General features: G+C 39.0%; 3 protein-coding genes across 3 annotated transcripts; 1 reads left to right on the top strand and 2 right to left on the bottom strand.

The window, feature by feature from the left end:
• Positions 1-1,786: 1,786 nt before the first annotated feature.
• LOC134650115 (beta-1,3-glucan-binding protein-like) lies at positions 1,787-6,304 on the bottom strand. The gene is made up of 7 exons (XM_063504949.1): positions 6,105-6,304; positions 5,498-5,652; positions 4,375-4,538; positions 3,954-4,205; positions 3,239-3,387; positions 2,320-2,421; positions 1,787-1,929 (listed from the first exon to the last, which is right to left on the bottom strand). Exons 1-7 carry the CDS (start codon positions 6,291-6,293, stop codon positions 1,813-1,815), a joined length of 1,128 nt encoding a protein of 375 aa, XP_063361019.1. The 5' UTR covers positions 6,294-6,304; the 3' UTR covers positions 1,787-1,812.
• A 1,284-nt stretch (positions 6,305-7,588) lies between these two features.
• Positions 7,589-9,844, top strand: LOC134650143 (uncharacterized). The gene is made up of 4 exons (XM_063505000.1): positions 7,589-7,669; positions 7,761-8,207; positions 8,614-8,812; positions 9,640-9,844. The coding sequence occupies exons 2-4, from the start codon at positions 7,761-7,763 to the stop codon at positions 9,825-9,827; spliced, it is 834 nt and encodes a 277-aa protein (XP_063361070.1). The 5' UTR covers positions 7,589-7,669; the 3' UTR covers positions 9,828-9,844.
• Positions 9,845-11,283: 1,439 nt separating this feature from the next.
• On the bottom strand, positions 11,284-18,535 carry LOC134650113 (lipoamide acyltransferase component of branched-chain alpha-keto acid dehydrogenase complex, mitochondrial). Its single transcript, XM_063504948.1, has 9 exons — positions 18,395-18,535; positions 17,001-17,161; positions 16,267-16,454; positions 15,695-15,816; positions 14,842-15,057; positions 13,722-13,988; positions 12,376-12,504; positions 11,805-11,876; positions 11,284-11,479 (listed from the first exon to the last, which is right to left on the bottom strand). The coding sequence occupies exons 1-9, from the start codon at positions 18,467-18,469 to the stop codon at positions 11,315-11,317; spliced, it is 1,395 nt and encodes a 464-aa protein (XP_063361018.1). The 5' UTR covers positions 18,470-18,535; the 3' UTR covers positions 11,284-11,314.
• Positions 18,536-19,221: the final 686 nt, after the last annotated feature.

The following is a 19,221-nucleotide window of genomic DNA, read 5'->3' as shown; positions in this document are numbered from 1 at the left end:
AATATTGATGTTCTGATCGTTTTTCTTGTCTGTAGTATTTCTCATAACAAAGCCCTGCCAAGGTCCTCGATAGTTGTCTTCCGCAGTATATTTGTGCAGAATCGTCAGCTGCCACAATAGTTACGATGACCAAGAGGATTGCTACCTGGAACTTCATGGTTGATGTTTGTTGGAAGGGTAGTTCGAGACTGTGATGAGTGATTTAACTACAGCCCTTTTATACTACAGGTTCTTCATTATTATTCAGTATTTAATGTGGGATGAGTTTTATGAGCCTGGTTAATGAGATGAGACGCATGTAGGACGTCTAAAATGTGTCAGTACTTATGACGTCGGTTATTACATTACAGAATATTGTCATATGTAAAGCGTAGGAAAATGTGAACAGATCTAAAAATAACTCTCATTGTCGTTTATTTTACCACCTCCTAACCGTTGCTAACATTTTCCTTGTTTTCCGGAGTCACGATTTATTTGTGCGTAACATAAATTAATGAGCAGTGCGTTGTTTGTACAGTCACCTGCAATAATCACAACGAAGGCCGCAAAAATATGTGACACGCTCTTATTGCGCGCTACAAATAAGATCGTGCCATATATTTTTGCGGCCTTCGTTGTTGGTTACTGTTGATTACTCATTGTTAAATTCTAAATTACTTAATAAAGTCAAAAAAGTGCAATTTTTTCGGTAGCATCGCCCTTATTTATTATGTCAAATATCGCAATCGCACCTGTCGGAAGACAATGTTGGCAAAGAAAGGCCTGAAATTGATGGTATGTAATTGTGAAAAATAATCGAGAGTAAAATTGTATTTGTATTTATTTACAGTATTTTTAGGTACATTTTGAATCTTTGATAAATTATTTTTATACACAGCTATCGGTGTGGTAACGGAAAGTTTCCAAAATAGTACCTAACTATTTATATGGAACGTTCCAAAATGGAAAATTTCTTTTCATCACACGTTACTTGCTCGAAAAAAGATCTCATTTCACTGCAGGTATACTGAAGGACAAAGGCTTATATTGTTCCCGCGGGAGTTATGGATTTGGAAAAAAAAGCTATAACTCCCGAAGGAGTCCGCATTTCAAATTACACATCTGTACACAGCGCGCTGAGGAGCTTGTAAGACGTGAGTTATCGACTATCGATCAAATAAAATAAATAAAAATAAAATAAAATTTTAGGCGTGAAGAGGACCGATCGTATCCGGAATACCACGCTGCGCGCAAAAACCCGTATTGCCGATGTCGGCGAGAAGACTGCTAGGCTCAAATGGGACTGGGCTGGTCACGTCTGCCGCATGCATACAGACAGATGGGCTAGTGTAGCTACCAAGTGGATGCCAGAAGAAGAGCGCGGACGACCTAGACACCTTCCTCAGTAACTGGCCAGAGCAGGCGCTATGTCGGGAATCGTGGAAGATAAGGGGAGAGGCCTTTGCCCAGCAGTGGGACACTATTATAGGTTAGCAAAAAAAAAAAAAAAAAAACTTTATTCAGAAAAACATAGTCATACATTTAACATTAGGTTAATAATATCTTATAAAGTAAGGCTTTTTATTGACTTCTACCTGAACTAGGAAAATCCTGTATCTCAGGTTGCAAAAAAAAAAATGCTTAAATAAATTACATTTATAACGGCAAACTTATAAGTTAAATTTGTGTTCATTTAGGTAGGTATCAGTTTGATATGTTTACATTCGCAAATAACGCAATGTAACTAAAATCGCATGCGAGTTCGCGCGCCAAGTTCTAAATGAGCCCTTATCCTAATTGCCGCCCCTGCCCATTTGTGAAGAAAGAAGGTGGTTAGAGAGCCCAGACCCGCACGTAGTCGACCTGCATAGAGGCGTCCTGGCCGTCATTCACGTCCAAGTTCCAGGTCGGGAGCCACGCGTTCTGAGCGAGCCAGAAGTCTGTCAGAGCCTGTAATTTATTAAAATTTCTTTAAGTTTGAGATTGATAGATACCTCACTGACTTTTTACTGAGGTATCCGTCTGTCACCAGGCTGTATCTCATGAACCGCGATAGCTAGACAGTTGAAATTTTCACAAATGATGTATCTCTGTTGCTGCTATAACAACAAATACTTAACATAGAATAAAATAAATATTAAAGGGGGGCTCCCATACAACAAACACGATTTTTTGCTCTATTTTTTGTTGATGGTGCGGAACCCTCCGTGCGCGAGTCCGACTCGCACTTGGCCGGTTTTTAAATTAATTCTAAGCTTAAAACCCGTGATCTCAGAACATCCCTTACTAAATTCTTATTATTATTAAATGCTCTTGCATCTTGCATCTTGAAAAACTTACAGTAGGAGAGCCATTCCACCAAGGCTTGGGAGAAGGGTTGGACACGCCATCAGGGAAGAATCCGTTGGTGCCGCCGACAGCCACGTTCATGATGAGGTAGAACTAAAGCAAACAGTAAACAACACCATAAAAGATTATCCTCGTAAGGCCCAAGGTCCTACCTATAGGACTTATACCAACAATGAAATTTTTAATCATATTCAATTGGAACAGAGTTACGTTTCTTTTATTTCGTTCAATTTTCAAACAAAGTAGCATCAACTGTATTCCCTGCACTATAGGTTCAAATTTAAGTGGTAAATTTTGGATTTTTCATTTGTATGGCTGCGCCTTAGGAGGCTATTTTGTAAATAATACATAATTAGCTATCACACACCAAACTCAGAGCTCTATAAATTGCACACCTTCAATTGATTTTACAACCCATTTGTTGCCCATCCACTCCGGCACCCACCGCTGAACAGCTGCCAGGCGCCCGGATTAATTAATAATGATAGTATGGCACACTAACTAGAGGGATTTCGTTGCTCTATAAATTGCATACCTATTTACGTGGCTAGCTCTCCGGCTATATATGTTTTAAGATTTAGCTCCGACGTTTCGAGGACGGCGTTGTCCCCGTGGTCTCGGAGAAGACTGTCTTAGTAGAACAAGGCTATTTTGTCGTTAGAATTGACTAGGCAAGGCTTCCCGGGCTCATCGAGTACCTGGTCTAAAGTGGAATAATATTAGGTTCGTACCTATATTACGCCCGTTATAAATGAGAAACAAATCCTTCATCATGCCCGTTCTGTTTGTACCTACTTCTTATAATCGTCTGCGCTCACTCACAATCCTATACCTTATTGCAAATATTTAAGATCAACCGCCACTTAAAATAGGTACCTACTTCGTATTAGTAGACTGGGTTCATAAGTACCTTCTGGTCGAAAGGCGCCATCTTGGAGCCGTACCGCCAAGGATTGCTGATGTCACGTCCTTGGCCGAAGCCGCCGTATTCCCAGAATCCTCCGGTGCCCGGAGCCACGCGGCCCAGCTCCACGTCATCGATGCTGAACTTTAGGAAGTCTGGAAACAAGGAGCAGAGTTTATTTTAGTGAGATCTAATAATTATTGAGACTACGTCCCCCTGGACATTCAAATTTTACATAACAATTTATAGCTTCCAATATAGGCAGAACCAAAGAGTAGTATAATATGGCAGAACTTTATTTCAAACAAAAGGAAGGTACAAAAACAACATTAAAAGTTACCAAAGGGTCAAATGACTTAAAATTGTGTTTGGCCGAGCATTACATTAACTATATAATGTGTCAAAAATTAATCGATTACAAATCCGACAGCAGGTATGTGTGTGATCAACAATGCAGCATTATGTTGTAACATTATGACTATTTTTACTGAATTTTAACTAAGTACCTACTGTTTCATTGCTGATCGAGATCATGCCCGATTTGTTTTCTGCTGCGGTGTTTTCAGATCTTGTTCAGATATGTAAATATGTATATCAAGGTTAAGTTTTTAGTACTCATTGATGAAGAAAATCTTAAAAAAAGAACTAGAAAGGACATAATTTATTTGTCCTTTGTCTATTTTTCTGGTTACGTTAACAACACTGCAGGTTAGAAAGTTACCTGGCGTCCATTCAAGCTGATAGCGATGGAAGTTGCTATTGTACCCATTGGTATTCCTCTTGGTCCAGTGAGCGCGTTCCCAGCCGTTCAGCTCAGGGTAAGGCCCGTAATGCAGGGTCGAGCCGGCCTCGTGGGTTCCGATATTGAGGCCGTTGTGGAGCATGTTGCGGTTGCCACGGGACTCCGTCAGGTCGATCTCGCCCGAGGAAGGCCAGGTGCCGTACACGTTGTGGGCGGGCATCAGCCAGATAGCTTTGAATAGAAAATTTCAGGGGGTTGCTGGTACAGAGGTTCAGGGTTCATAAGCGGAAGTATGGACTGGTTGCAACACGTTTTGTAATTTTGAGCTCGAAGCTGAAGCAGGATCTTTAAGTTTGAGTTTTTTTGGCTCTGGCTGCACCAATCAGATTAGTGTATTTACCAGGCCACAGCCAGTCTCCAGCGGGCATCTTGGCGCGCACCTCGACGCGTCCATAGCGGAAGTTGAAGGAGTTGACGGTGCGCACGCGCGCGCTCTTGATTGGGTTTAGTATGTTGGAGGGGGTACCGGTGCGCTCGCAGCCCCACCATTGCGGGTTCGTACACCTGCGGAAAATCGGCAATATATTATTTAGGTATAGTCACCATCAGTTATATTGGAGCGGCCAAGGTGCTCACAAATATCTGAGCACACCTCTATTGTCAGGGCGTTAGAGTGCTTGTTCAGATATACCTATTGTGAACACCTTGGCCGCTCCGATATATCTGATGGCGACTGTACTTAAAAGATCGCCTTCGTGTTAATCAAATAAATATTTAGTATGTATAACAATCTTTTAAATGGTTCTCAATGTGTTGAATATGCGCTCCGTTGCGGAATTGTATGTCTAAAGTCAAAACCTCTTCTACTAAGCAAGACCATAATAGGTAATTAGGGCGGCACACCTAAAGTCTATTTTTTTATTCGGTAGACAGAAATGACAGCTAATTGTATAAACATGAAATGTCATTTCATACTATTAACTGTCATTTCAGTCTACCGAATAAAAAAATAGACTTTACATCGCTTATCTAAAATTAATGTAATTAAAAACTGATTTGAGAACAAAAATAATTACATAGGTACCTACCTACGTCAGCGATTAACAACCGATTAATCTCGACCCCTGGACTTATTTTATTCAATTATTTAGGTATGATACGATTACTTAGTGGGAATCGGTTCGGCAAACTTTTGAGATGAAACCATTCAACAAAGAAATAAGCAGATTCGGGAACCGAATGCAGTAACTTTCGTAAAAACTAGTGCCCACGCCAGTTCCTGGGATTAGTCGCCAAGCGGACCCAAGGCTCCGATGAGCCGTGGTAAAATGCCGGGACAACGCGAGGAACATGATGATTGTCATCATGGCTGGGCTTCCTCTGATGCCATGGGTTTGCACGATGGATTTGAAATGTATGGGAAGATCCGCGGAACCGGATCCAGATTCAGAAAATTTCATACATTTTAGATTCGGATTGCAAACCCTACTTAGGACAGAACTAAAAGATATTGAACAACTTACTCATCAGCGGGAGCTCCACCGTGAATATTCAAAGTGCCGCTGGCGAGGAAGGCGTTGCCGAACTGGTCGGATGTCAGGGAAGGCCTGATGAACAGGTTGCCGCTGTGCACGAACGAGTTGGTTCGGTTGTTACTGTAGTACTGGAACTCCCAGTTCTAAAAGATATTGAAGATGGAGGATATTATAGAAAGAAATAATATGATATTCCATCAAAGGATAATTCGAAGGAATCCTTATACATATTGATATTTTAGTTTAAAGTTTCAGGAACCGTGTGTTAGAGGATGTCTAGTGACATACAAATACAAGACAACCCCTCCCCCTACATTCGCTACTGTACACGCCCTTTAGGCCTAAATGAGGAGGCTGGAAATTGAATAAAATGGCATTATCTGCCTCCCACAGTTCTCTCATGCTCCCCATCCAAAATCTGAAGGACATTGAAATATTCTAATATGTCAAGTCTCCTCAAGCTTTAGGCAATTTTCTGACTTGTTGAGGCGAAGTCGGTGTTTCTGCCTGATGACGAAAATTAAGTTCTAGGTACTGATGTTTCACGAATATCTTATATTTTATATAAAGGGCCTAAAGTTCAATAATTACTTACACCTCCTCCGCCAAGCGTGTTCTCATGCTGCCACTTCTCAAGGTCAAACTCGTTGAACTCATCGCTGAAGATCAGATCGCCCGAGCAGACGGTTGCCGGGGCGTGAGACCCGCTCACGGTTGTCACGCTCGGCGTGCACGCCGTGCTGAGCGTTGCCAGCGCGGCCAACCAAAATAGTGACGCCCACATGGTGCTGACAAAAAAAAAGGCGATTTGCACTCACTTAAGTTTACTCAATCCGTAAATGGCGGGAAAAATACAGTGTGACTTGAAATATATATATTTATGTATCTTATCCTCTGGCTGGCCGGAGATCTTTAAAAGGTCTTCCACTCCACTAAACACATTAAAATGGCAGTTGTATTAGTTTTGATTTCGACGGCGGATAGAGGTACAGTATCTTATTGGTTTCAAAGTATAAAAGTGAAATATTTTGCTGGAAACCTGCTTGTCGGGAATGAATCGGCATTTTAAATTTATGTTTCTATAACCACCCAAGAAAAATAAAAACATTAAATCAACGTTAAGTCATGGAGGAAAATATTAGAGCTAAATATAAGTAAACATGGTCTCGTTGTTATCCAGAAATACCTACATACATTTTTAGTACCAGCCAATCTTTAACATAGGTATAGTGTGTCAAAGGATCCGACTGTCTCATTTCACACATAGACAGAGATAATCATACTATCTTTGTCTTAAAAATGATGAGTATAGTTTTTTTGTTCTTATTTACTGACAAATTTGGTTTGACCAACTATAACATAAAAACTCACCAGTTAAGTCAAATCCAACTGCTGCTGCACTGGCAATCTTTCTGATATGATTAATTATTTATACCGATTGAAAATATGATATGATATGATATGATATTTATGTATGATAGGCCGTTAGATTGCAATCTTGTAGAATCGAAAACAGCATAATATCCGTGATTTGGTAATACTGATTAGATAGATAAAACAAAAATAATTTATTTGAATAATTAAAGCATTTGTTTGGGTAGACAAAAGCTTCTGCTGACGAAATTAATACTACGACCTTGTTACGAGTTAACTGTTCTAACGTGATTTCAATACTTCACTGAGTTTACTGTTGCAGAACTATATTAATATTTACACATTTACTAAAGACTCATACAATAGGAGTGCTCGTTTTCAAACGGTTTATGAGTTAAGTTATTCAGCGCGTGGTATTGTTGTAATGCACGTCTTCAGTTTTACCCACAGTTTTCCTTCAAGTCATAATTACACAATTGTACCTATATCTTCCCATGTGCGTTAATTGGTAAACAATATTTGTTTACGCGTTCAATATTTCTCTGGCGTACCTACTGGTATAACGGTATAACCATCACCATAAACTAGTAGGTATAAAAACTATTGTATACAAACTTTTTAAAAATATGCCAAAATACCACTTGTCACTTGGCGCTATGCCAAAAAATGACGTTTCAGAAATAATGTTAGGCAAATAATTTTACTACATTAAATTACTAGTAATTATTTCTAAGCGAAAATGCAAAAACTCTACTAAATTTAACAAGGTTCAAAGGGAATGTTGTGGTAAGTATAACAAGCAAGTACCTATATATTTTTAAAATAAACGTGAATTGTATATTATATTTTAAACATGACGACACCGTGTTGTTTACAGATGGAACGGGGACTAAAACTTGGAAAATGTATTCTCCTGAACACATTGCATTTGCCAGTCGCTGTGAATCGCCACAGCCTTATCTTAGCCCGCTACGCCTCCGCATGGCATGTCCCTTCCAACTCAACAAAGAAGATACATTTTCAAACAAATTTTAATCAAAATTCGACTCAATTTCATTCCCTTGAACCTATAAAACCCCGAAACGTCGACTCAAAACTACCATATTTATCTAAACTTTCCAAATTTGACCTAGTCAATGGCTTCCCGAAGACAATATTTTTCAACAGAAAGCCTAAAGATAGGAAGCCTAAGAAGAGAATACCTAAACTAATATTATTACAAAACCCATTTACATGGTTAATGACGAAAATAGATTTTCGGGTGCTCCGAACTATCTGGGATCCGTCATTTAGAGAAAAAGATTTCAAGATTGGCACGAAACAGGTAACAGTCAGTTTCTAGTTATTTACGATACAAGTACGAACAATAGGCAATTCGCACGTGTATCGTACAACGCTTTACACTAGATATGACTCTTTAAATTTTTGACGTACTTACGTACGTACGTACGTACGTACTTACGTAATGTATTTTTCAGACTCACATGAAACTTCAGTTCTTTTCAACTTGTTAGAGACCCCATTTCTTTTGTAGATAATTGACTCCTTTTCAGAGAACTCTAATTTTCTATTAAAAATATCAAAATATAAAATTCTTAAAAAAATCATAGGTTAGGTACACCACAAAATAACGCTTATTTTCATTACTACCGTGTTTAGATAAAACCTACAATATTATTGAAGAGGACTTTATTCGGAATGAGTTCACGCTCATTAAATCTTCTTTTTAGGCCATTTCTCGCGTAACCCACGTGATCAGTGACGGCCAATACTCCGAGCTCAATGGTCTGCTGACGAAGCCCGCGCGATCCAGCCTCATGCGTGAGCTGGAGCGGAACTGGAACGATCGCCAGCGCTCCCTGCTGGCCTTGAGGCCTAGCGATATACAGATCAGCGCGCCTAGGAAGGTCTACTTTATCAGGATAGCAGGTATGAGTTAACCCAAGGGCCACGGAATGCACATTCGGAGCGTGCGTTTCATGGCTGAGGTTTGAGGGCTTGAACAGAAATGGCTGCGAGCGCTCGCTAGCCTTGAGGCCTAGTGATATACAGATCAGCGCGCCTAGGAAGGTCTACTTTATCAGGAGAACAGGTATGATTAAGACGTGCTCCCAATCCCAGTACTGGTGTTCTATACAAAATTAATCACGGAACTGGGAGATCGCTGTTTTTACCATTAAATTCAGTAGGTACTGGGAGCATTCCCTAGGTACGATCAAGAAGGTCTGTGCGAATTCCCTAGCGGCTTTCCTAGAGATTGTCATTGTGCCAAGAATACAAGATACAAAGTGGACTGTTAAAGTGAAGTTTATTAAGGAATGACTGCTAAAATGACTGAGGCGGTGAGGCCTAGGACCTAGTAGTGACATACAGATCAGTGCCCCTAGGAAGGTCTACTTCATGAAGCAGGTATGCATAACACTTGCTTCTAGCATATTTCAACTTGCCTGTCTGGACTCATACGGTTAGCGTCATGTTTTTATTGTTCGAGACTAAACTTAAAACAAACTATTTTTAAAACCACTTTAGTAAAAAAAGTTTAAAGGTTATGAAAAATTGTTTGCGATTCCTAATTTGAAGATTTAAAAAAGTAATGTTTTGAACCGGCGACGCTACTAGCAACAAGTAATCTTATCAACCGTAATACAAACATAATTATCTCTTGTTTTTCTTACCACTCGTACGACAAGGTTGTATAATCTCACCAGATACAATCATATAATTGGTAATTTCGTACGATATTAATGTGCTTTCAGATAAAAAATACTGTGACGTGGACATGGCTTTCCTGGCGCTCAAGTGGGTCCCGATCAACCACATCGACGCTCTGATCTTCGCCGAGGTCTTCGCCAGGTTCCACCGGGAGTACACCCCGCATTGTATCCCGGAGTGGACCATCGCGTACTTTAAGGTCACCAGGTTCCAGGTCTTACGACGGCAATAGATCCTTGGATGTTAAAAGGGAGTTTGATTTAGTCTGACGTTAACAGGTAGGTTAATAATGTAAAACAATTGTTTTATAGTTAACATTTGGTTTGTTTTACAATTAAAAAGACAGTTGTGAGGCTTTTGGGTTCAGGTATAATAACTATATTAAAGGGTGACCCGCGTAGAACTTTCCGGGTCCGGTCCGGACCCAGGCTTCCGATACTCGTTTTCTATTACCACGTGACACTTTGTAGGTATAGAAAGTTGAAGTCGCCTTGAAGCCGCCTCATCCCGAATAGAGTAGTGAGAGAATATGGAGTTTTTAATAAGGGAAAAGCCATATTGGTCTCAACTTTTTTTAAATAGCTGAACTGAACAATTTGACTGGTCATGGTATATTCGAAACGCTAAACAATAACTTTCGTGGAAAAAAAATCTTATATAGGTAGCTGCAGGTAGACTATTCAAATAACGTCCCGGTTATATTTTAACAAACTTATGGTCGATTATCAAAATAAGAGAGGAGAGCTTCAGTTCTCTCTGTAAGTAATTGTCTGAATTTTTGGACCATTAAACATTTGAGAAATATAATTGAAGATTGTTTGATTATGGCTATATTGCTACTATAAAATATATGTTTCCTGAGAGTTTCTACCGTTTTATTACTTTGAAGCTTCTGAATAGGTTAATGATAGACAATCTACATTTTGATCAGTTATTTATTTAAATAGTTTAACCTTTTCAACGCCAAGAGCCACTAAAGTGGTCGAGTGCTGTCGTGCCCATGACGCCAACAGCCACTAAAAAGGCTATGACGGACGCTGTCAAAGCAATTTTCCTGCTGACAGATAAGGTTTATTTTCGCTCTTCATATTGCAACCATTTGGCGTATAAGCCACATTTTAGCATGGGACGAAAAGCGTTGAAAGGTTAAAAAAAGACCGCTTACAGCGACCACCCACATCAAATTTTAATAAAATTTTGCATTATATTGACAGGGATATTGAAAAGATAGAGGTCAAACAAAATAAAAATCTTTTAATAAATTCAGCAAACAATGTACAAAATATTTCTTTGCAATCCTTGGCAGTATTATGAAAATGAGAAAATAGAATAAAATATCATCATATAACCACGGCTCATTCGAGCCTGGGGTCCGCTCTGCAACTAATCCCAAGCATTGGCACTACTTGTTACGCAAACTACCGTCATATATCGTCAGGTGACACAAATTAAAAAAAACACAAAAATCAACCTTGTTTTGTTATTACTAAGGTTCACTATGGTTCTGAACAGTTTGTGGTAGTAAGCAGTAAAAAACTAGACTTATCGGGATTAGTGCGATTTCTTTATGGTGTTTTCCATCATTTTATCAAGCAACATTTAAAGTTACTACCCTGATGTTGAAAAAAATAGTAGACCATTTATTATAACAGCCTTACAGCAAAAAAATCCATTTATTATTAATAAATAATAATATATTCTATATTATAAAAACCGTTGTTATAAATCTAAGAGAAGCGTATAAGGATTCTCTAGGTACTGCTTCATTCTGTTGGAGAAGCGTGCGACAGTGGCGCCATCTACGACGCGGTGGTCGGCCGCCCAGCTGACGGTGAGGATGTGGGCCTTCGTTACGTTGCCTTCGGCGTCAAAACGCGGCAGGACCTGGAAATTAAATGATTTGATATAATATTAGAAATAAACATATGAGAAAGGGGCCCACTGATTAACAGTCCGCCGGACGGTATCGGCCTGTCAACTGACTGTCAACAGTTGTTCGGAACTGTCAAAATTTTGTTCTAACTGATAGGCCGATACCGTCCGGCGGAACTCAAGACACACCTCCAACGCGTAACAGGTGTGTCTCACGTATTGTTTAACTTTTTGTATTAGAATAGCGTGGAAATATGAGAAACAATAATGCGCACCAGTAACCGTCACCATTAGGAGACAAATACCTTAATGCTATGACTTGGAACAATAATTTTACCTGTATTTTTCCTAGAGCGCCTATTGAGACCTGCGGTGAGAATATTATAGGACTAGCATAGGTTCCGCCGACCTGAAATGAACAAATAAATGCAATTAGAAGTAGGTAGAATATTGGCATGTAATACTTTGCCCTTTAGGAAATATCTACTATTTAAACTAGGAGTACTTTCCACTGTAGAAAGTTTGGGGTCGTCCAGAAATAGGTCAAATATGATCACATGATTTCTGGACGACCCCTTTATTACACTCTTAGGTGGTTATGTAAAAATCAATAACTGTTTATATTGTTATTTTATTCACGCAAACGAATGTTTCGGCAAATAGGATGAAATAAGTTTCGTTTAAAGACCTTAGGTATTATACTAGAGTTTACTAGACAATCCTAGGTTCTATTCGCAGCTAAAAGAAATAGGTACCATGTTAAAATTCCACTTGTGTTTAGTAGATATTAATTTTGACCCTCGTCACTTTCCAAATTTTATTTGACCGTACAAGTTTCAAATCCCAAGACTGATTTGTTCGTTTTATAATTTGATTTACTTAATAGATAATATTAAAATGATACTCACGACCCCGACGTTTGACAGTGTGAAAGTTCCTCCGCTTAGATCATGTAGTCCGAGTTGCCCTCTCATCCCCTTCTCCTGTAGAGCGTTCAGCTCGCGCGCTATTTCCAGTATACTTTTATTTTGTACATTCTGTAAATAAACACATTATTTACTTACTTGTCATTTATTTAATGGTTTAAAATTACAAACAAGCTAGAATAGAACAATTGCAAATAGCTGACTGTAACGTATTAATAATACCTATGTCTAATTTCGATGCAGGTATTTTCTGACTTTATAATTTAGTATTATCGAGGAAGCATGACCAAATATTGCTAAATGAATATCGATATTACTTCGTGGTATTGTAGGAATACCAATTTTGAAACAAATTCTTCGTTAGTTGTATCTAGGTATGTGATATACTAACACGTAGGGTTTGCAGGACGGATCCGAAATGTATGGGAAGATCCGCGGATCCGGATCCAGATCCGGATAATTTCATACATTCCGGATCCGGATTGCAAACCCTAACTACACGTCTAATAGGTACTTAAGATTTTTAACAAAGTTTCATTCAATAGTTTTTAGGGCTCCGTACCCAAAGGGTAAAAACGGGACCCTATTACTAAGACTCCGCTGTCCGTCCGTCCGTCCGTCCGTCTGTTACCAGGCTGTATCTTACGAACCGTGATACTAGCTATCACGCTCTGTCAGAGTCTGTCCGGAAAGAGAAGAGTCGTGAAATGTATTGGGCCCCATAGGTACGTTCCACCACTCTTCTCTTTCCGCACATACCCTAAATAGAAATTATGTTTAAAATAATTGCTGTCTATGATTATTGATTTTCTAATAATTATCTGGTGCTTTATTTCGTGCACGGTGTGAAATAATTAATTTGAAGTAGAGGAAAGTACTCAATTAAAATTACGTTTACGCACTTGTAGCTTCGTTTTTAGGGTTCCGTACCTAAAGGGTAAAAACGGGACCCTATTACTAAGACTCCGCTGTCCGTCCGTCCGTCCGTCCGTCCGTCCGTCCGTCCGTCTGTCACCAGGCTGTATCTCACGAACCGTGATAGCTAGACAGTAGAAATTTTCACAGATGATGTATTTCTTTTGCCGCTATAACAACAAATACTAAAAAAAGAATAAAATAAAGATTTAAGTGGGGCTCCCATACAACAAACGTGATTTTTGACCGAAGTTAAGCAACGTCGGGCGTGGTCAGTACTTGGATGGGTGACCGTTTTTTTGCTTGTTTTGCTCTATTTTTTGTTGATGGTGCGGAACCCTCCGTGCGTGAGTCCGACTCGCACTTGGCTGGTTTTTTTTTATGTGACTATAATGGAACCACATCGCAATTACCTTAATAACAGGCACAACCAGACCATTTGGCGTATCCATCCCCAGCCCAATATTGTGGCTCGCTTTATACGTGAGCGTCTCACAGGCGCTGTCGGGGCTGCTGTTCAACACGGGGTGCTCCGTGAGGCTCAACGAAGCTGCCTTCACTATGATGGGCATGTAGGTAAGCTTCACGCCTTGCTGCTCGGCCAGGGACTTAATGCTCTGTCTGGCTTCAAATAGTTTTGTAACGTCATATTCGTCGCTTAGAACTAGATGAGGAATTTTCTGAAACGAAAAAGGTTTTGTTAATATAACATCTACTCCTATCAATCTTGTTTTGAATGTGTCCTCGTTCTTGTAGTATCCAAAAATGCAAATCGCAGGTATTCAAAATAATTTTACCTACTGGTATTTTTTTTACAAAAAGTTCTTAAACTGCCTCATTTTCGTGACAAATTGTCTATGATTTGAATATCATAATCTACCGACCCTACAATCAATCAATTAGAGTCTGATGTATGATGGGGCCCAATACATTCCACGACTCTTCTCTTTCCGAACAGACTCTATAGGTACCTAGTGATATTATTTCCAGAAATCATTTTGGAACAACCGCCCAATTCGCCCAAATGATAACCTTTTTAGAACACTCAGACATTAATCAGACATCGGAATTTCGGGGCCAAACTTTAAAGACAAGGAGGGAGTTGCTATAACGATAAACTGAATTATCGATGCTTCTCTCATATTATCATCATTCATTAAATTTAAGAGCTGGGCTCTTGTCGGTGCAGCGTGATGAAGTTGTCTCCACCTTGGTCGATCTGAAGCCAGCCCTTTAGTCCTGCGGGCTCAGCACGGATCCATTTTTATCCACTATCACTAAGCCCGTCACTTTCGCACTTACATACTTGTTAGAACGTGACAGGCATGGTGATAAATGATAAAAATGCTACCGTGCTACTAGGGCTGGTACGATACGGCCCCTACATGCTCCTTTACTTGGCTCATATAACTTTTTGTTGGTCTTCCCCTCCCTCTCCTTCCATTTATTTTCCCTTCTATTTCTTTCTTTTATTTTTATCTTCTATATCTTTTTCTATTTTTCTCATATTATACTGAATTTAATATTTCTCACCATAGATTCGGACATTGACTTCACCATGGCTTTCATGAAGCCAGTGATCGGCACCGTCCTGTCAGCTGGCTCGGCCTTGGCCGGTGTTTGCACAGTTTGTACGTTGGCATCCGGCACCTCGTTCGATTTTTCGGCGCTGATACCCAGATGTGCTAATACGTCCTCTTTAAGGACACGGCCGTTGCGACCTGTTGCTTTCACGGTGCTCAGGTTTACCTGAAAATGATAATAAACAATAAATAAATAAAAAGGTATGGATGTGATTAATCTTATCCTTAAAAATTTCACTTAGAAACTAGACGGATTTCGAACTATTATAATTATATTGGAAAATATAATTTAATGTTTCTTTGAAACTGTATCTATGTAGCAAGTGTATACGTGCAAGAGTTAGGTAAATAAAATATTGATTAGTCAGTAGTTCAGTACCTGACGTTACTAAGTGGGCGAAGTATTATTTGTTTTACTGAATACAACTTTATTTTTAGGAGAATAAGGGTTCATTTAGACGGTGCGAGAACTCGCATGCGGGTTTCATTACATTGCGTCATTTGATCGGTCGGCTGGATTGATGTAACCTCAATGGTCCGCAATGTAACTACAATCGTATACGAGTTCGCGCGAGTCTAAATGAGCCCTTAGAGTGTGTGTAGATTATTTTAAACACCTCAACCACGTGGCCATCTTTGTTACTACCTTCTGTTACTTTATCGAAATATTTTTTCTGCAACTTTATGGACACACTGCAAGACTAAGAGGAGTAAGCAGCGTCCGGAAATACCGCACATCCTGGAGAAACGCACAATTGAGGAATGGTTGAGGACTACCAATCACACATCAAAACATCACTTACTTTGAACTGCGCAGCTATTCTTCTGACAGCTGGTGTGGTCAAAACTCTAATTCTTTGACTGTCGCTTGCTATTGGAGCGGCAGCATCCTTCGTTACTACTTCAGGCGGGCTCGGCGTAGAATCTGAAGTAGGTACATATTTTGTTAGTTTATTAAGACTTTCAGACCTGTGTTGCCAATACCGATTAATTTAGTGTACCTATGAATTGGCCTGTACACAGTTAACAAATTAAATATCTGGGAGACCGAGCTTTGCTCTGAAAACATATAAAAACTCAAAAATGCGTATTTTCCCATAGATAAGACCTAGCTAGATCGATTTTTCGCCCCCGAATTTTATCGAAATCGTAGAGCCGTTTCCGAATCCCCAAAATATATATACATATAAATAAATAAATAAACAAGAATTGCTCATTTAAGGGTATAAGATAAGATAAGATATTAACGATAAAATAATGTCAGCGGCACTTGTCACAGCCTCATAGGGAACTATCAGACTTGTAACCTAATGTTACCGTTTGTTTTGAGTTTTCGCTAACTTTGAATCTGACCTAAGTTGCTGAATTAACTTACCTTCAGCGCCATCATCTCCGACTTCTATATCGATAAGCGGCTGCCCCACGAACGCCGTTTCATCAACATCAGCGTACAACTTTGTGATGGTGCCATCGTACCGGCTTGTGATGGTCACCGCCGCCTTGTCGCTCTGCACTTCACAGATGTTGTCGAACTGCTGTACTTTGTCGCCGGCTTTGACGAACCTGTAGAATATATTATCTATATTATATTCACGTATGTTTCATAGACATTTGTACGCCACGCATCTTGTGCGCGGCGCTTCAGTGGGGTCTACCGCGAAAACCGAAATTCGCAATACAATACGATGCTCTGATAATCAGCTTAAGATAATAATATTATGTTACGATTCATAAGTGCTTGTTGCTAGGCCTACATGAATAAAGTATATTTTGACTTTGACTTTGACTATAGCCCTTGTTGGAATGCACAATTGTTGATGTTGAGCAGTAAGCGCGCGTTCTAGCGCGTGTCTTTAGCAGTCAATTGGTTCACAAAAAAATTGTATTCATGGTACCGTGATAGTTCCATTTTTGTATTTCTTCGATTTTTATTTTTTCTATCCTCATTGTCTTATATACTATTCTCAACTGAAAGACCTCCTTCATGTGTGGCATTATACTCATACACGCAAAGATCATGGATCACATGACAATCTTGTCCGATTTACATTTCAAGTATTAGAGTTACCACCAATAACCAATTTTAATAATACTTTACGTAAAACTCACCATTCTTTGACAACAACTTCTCGTATCCCTTCCCCGATGTCCGATAGCTTGAATGCTACAATCTTGTCCAGTATACTCGTCGTGTGGAACGGTCTCGTCACACCTCCCGATGGAGATGCTTGCAATCTGATTGGCTCATTGTTTCTTGGCCGCAATCTATCCTGATGGCAAATTTTAATTAAGCAGATTGTCTAGAAGCGGCATGCGGCAAATATAGGTGATATTTTTGAAGTATGTAATGTGTAGGCTCTAATCAATAAGAACTTTAAGCCGCTCTGTGCATGCAGTGTAAACTTGCCCTTAAAACTAGAGATGCCCCGAATAGTGGTTTTGGCCCAATACCGAATACCGAATATTCGGCCACCCACTCGGCCGAATATTCGGCATGAGATGCGAACATTGTGATTCACAATTATTATGAAAACTAATTCGGCAACAAAGCACAAACGTTTGCTAAGAAATATTTTACAGAACTAATTAATGTATGTAGTTAGAATCAATCAAATCAGACCCATGATAAAAATAAAATATTTCATAATCAACAAATGCTTAAAACCGGGTCTTCCTATTTTTAACAACTTTCCAATACTTAATACATTTTAAATATTAAATATAAGTACCTAATTTTTGGTATTTTTATTGTGTGATTTTTCTTTTTAGGTAGGGGCAACAGATATTCGGTATTCGGTCGAATGTTGCCTACTATTCGGCCTATACGGCAAAGTGGCCGAATAGGCCGAATACCGAATAGTTGCCGAATATTCGTGGCATCTCTACTTAAAACTAACGAAACCTGCTTAAACCTGCTTAAAATAAACATAATTTACATATTATTTTTTTTAATTTGTATGATCCTCAATAAGCAATCTCAACATGATAATTTGGACTGGGTTATCGCGCTTTGATTGCGCCCATTATTTAGTTATTTTGATAAACCATTGAAACACATCTTATCAGCTCATTGCGCTATCTTATAAGATACCTACGCATACACATTACACGAATACAGTTAAAACTATATCTGTCGTTACTCATTATTAAAAACAACTGTTTGTACTATTTAATACAAGGAACACCAACCAAGCAACACAGGTTGCTATGACATTTTTACTCAGCTTTGGGAAGATAAATATTCCGGGAACCGGGTTAATTGGTGTGCAAAACTAAATAAATGTACATGTATGTATGTAGTATGTATTATAGTTACCTACCTATATAATTATAGAAGTCAGGTAATTTAATTAATATTTATTTATTATTTACTTTACGTTACAAATATGTAACAAAGTGATGTAGGTAACTTTCTCATCGAAAACAATTGTAAACAACCACTTCTGTACATTGTACCGCGAACCGGCAAATCGTGTTATACTAAACTAAGCCACAATACTTACATTTTGAACCAACACACACGACATACGACACTTATTCACATTTCGAATGCTCACTATCGTTCTTAAAATCGACATTGTTAAATATTATGTTTATTTATGATTATAATACGAGCATGACGTAGCCGAGCGGTAGGCTCGGCGCTCAGATCATACTGACTTATCACTATCAGTAACACAGTGAGGCGAGGTTACCACTGTGCCAGCGATATAATTATGACAAATATGTATAAGCTACTTTGAAGTAGAATAATCCTTATTGTTTACAGTTAAGGTCTTATTTAGAATGCATATAAATGAAAATAAGCACTTTCGATTAGTCGACCGCGTGGTCGACGTAAGCGTTCGAAGACCTCAAGGTCAGGGAATATATTACGACATAATACATTTCTTTTCTATAAACTGTTATTCCGAGTATGTAAAGAATTATTAAACTTATTATTTGTATTCACTCACAGGTAAGACGCAAACGAGTCAGCATACAATGAAATGTTCAAACCCTTAATATGTTTTAAAATTTGTTTTCTGATATTGATATTAATAAATTCCTCATCATTTTGGCCCCTGACTCGCAAAAGCAGGAGAAGATGACGTGGTTCTCATATAACTTATAGTGATTTTGTGGTAAGAGGCGATAATTTTTATAGTTAGACATGTCACCTGTCGTCTTCCAAAACATACAGTCGGTCGTAACATTGCCGATTACTCATAATTATGGTAGCCATGTTACCTTATGTCCAGTCAAATTGGCCCCAATATTGCATAGGGCAAGACGAAATTGTTTAAATGAAAAACAAATGTATAAGCAATCTTTTATTAAAGACGTAATA

This window comes from Cydia amplana, chromosome 8, assembly GCF_948474715.1.
Source record: "Cydia amplana chromosome 8, ilCydAmpl1.1, whole genome shotgun sequence".
Classification (NCBI taxonomy): Eukaryota; Metazoa; Arthropoda; class Insecta; order Lepidoptera; family Tortricidae; genus Cydia; species Cydia amplana.
This window is presented reverse-complemented; position numbering and strand designations above follow the sequence as displayed.

Bases quoted from the DNA above. Each gene is read 5' to 3' on its own strand.
- LOC134650115 (XM_063504949.1), bottom strand. From the start codon at position 6,293: ATGTGGGCGTCACTATTTTGGTTGGCCGCGCTGGCAACGCTCAGCACG. The intron at 4,539-5,497 runs GTAAGTTGTTCA...GATTTTCCGCAG, and splicing joins GGTGGAGCTCCCGCTGATGA to GTGTACGAACCCGCAATGGT. The intron at 3,388-3,953 runs GTAACTTTCTAA...CCTTGTTTCCAG, and splicing joins TCAGCTTGAATGGACGCCAG to ACTTCCTAAAGTTCAGCATC.
- LOC134650143 (XM_063505000.1), top strand. From the start codon at position 7,761: ATGGAACGGGGACTAAAACTTGGAAAATGTATTCTCCTGAACACATTG. The intron at 8,208-8,613 runs GTAACAGTCAGT...TCTTCTTTTTAG, and splicing joins TCAAGATTGGCACGAAACAG to GCCATTTCTCGCGTAACCCA. The intron at 8,813-9,639 runs GTATGAGTTAAC...ATGTGCTTTCAG, and splicing joins CTACTTTATCAGGATAGCAG to ATAAAAAATACTGTGACGTG.
- LOC134650113 (XM_063504948.1), bottom strand. From the start codon at position 18,469: ATGTCGATTTTAAGAACGATAGTGAGCATTCGAAATGTGAATAAGTGT. The intron at 15,817-16,266 runs GTAAGTTAATTC...TACCTACTTCAG, and splicing joins CGGAGATGATGGCGCTGAAG to ATTCTACGCCGAGCCCGCCT. The intron at 13,989-14,841 runs GTGAGAAATATT...TTTTCGTTTCAG, and splicing joins AGTCAATGTCCGAATCTATG to AAAATTCCTCATCTAGTTCT.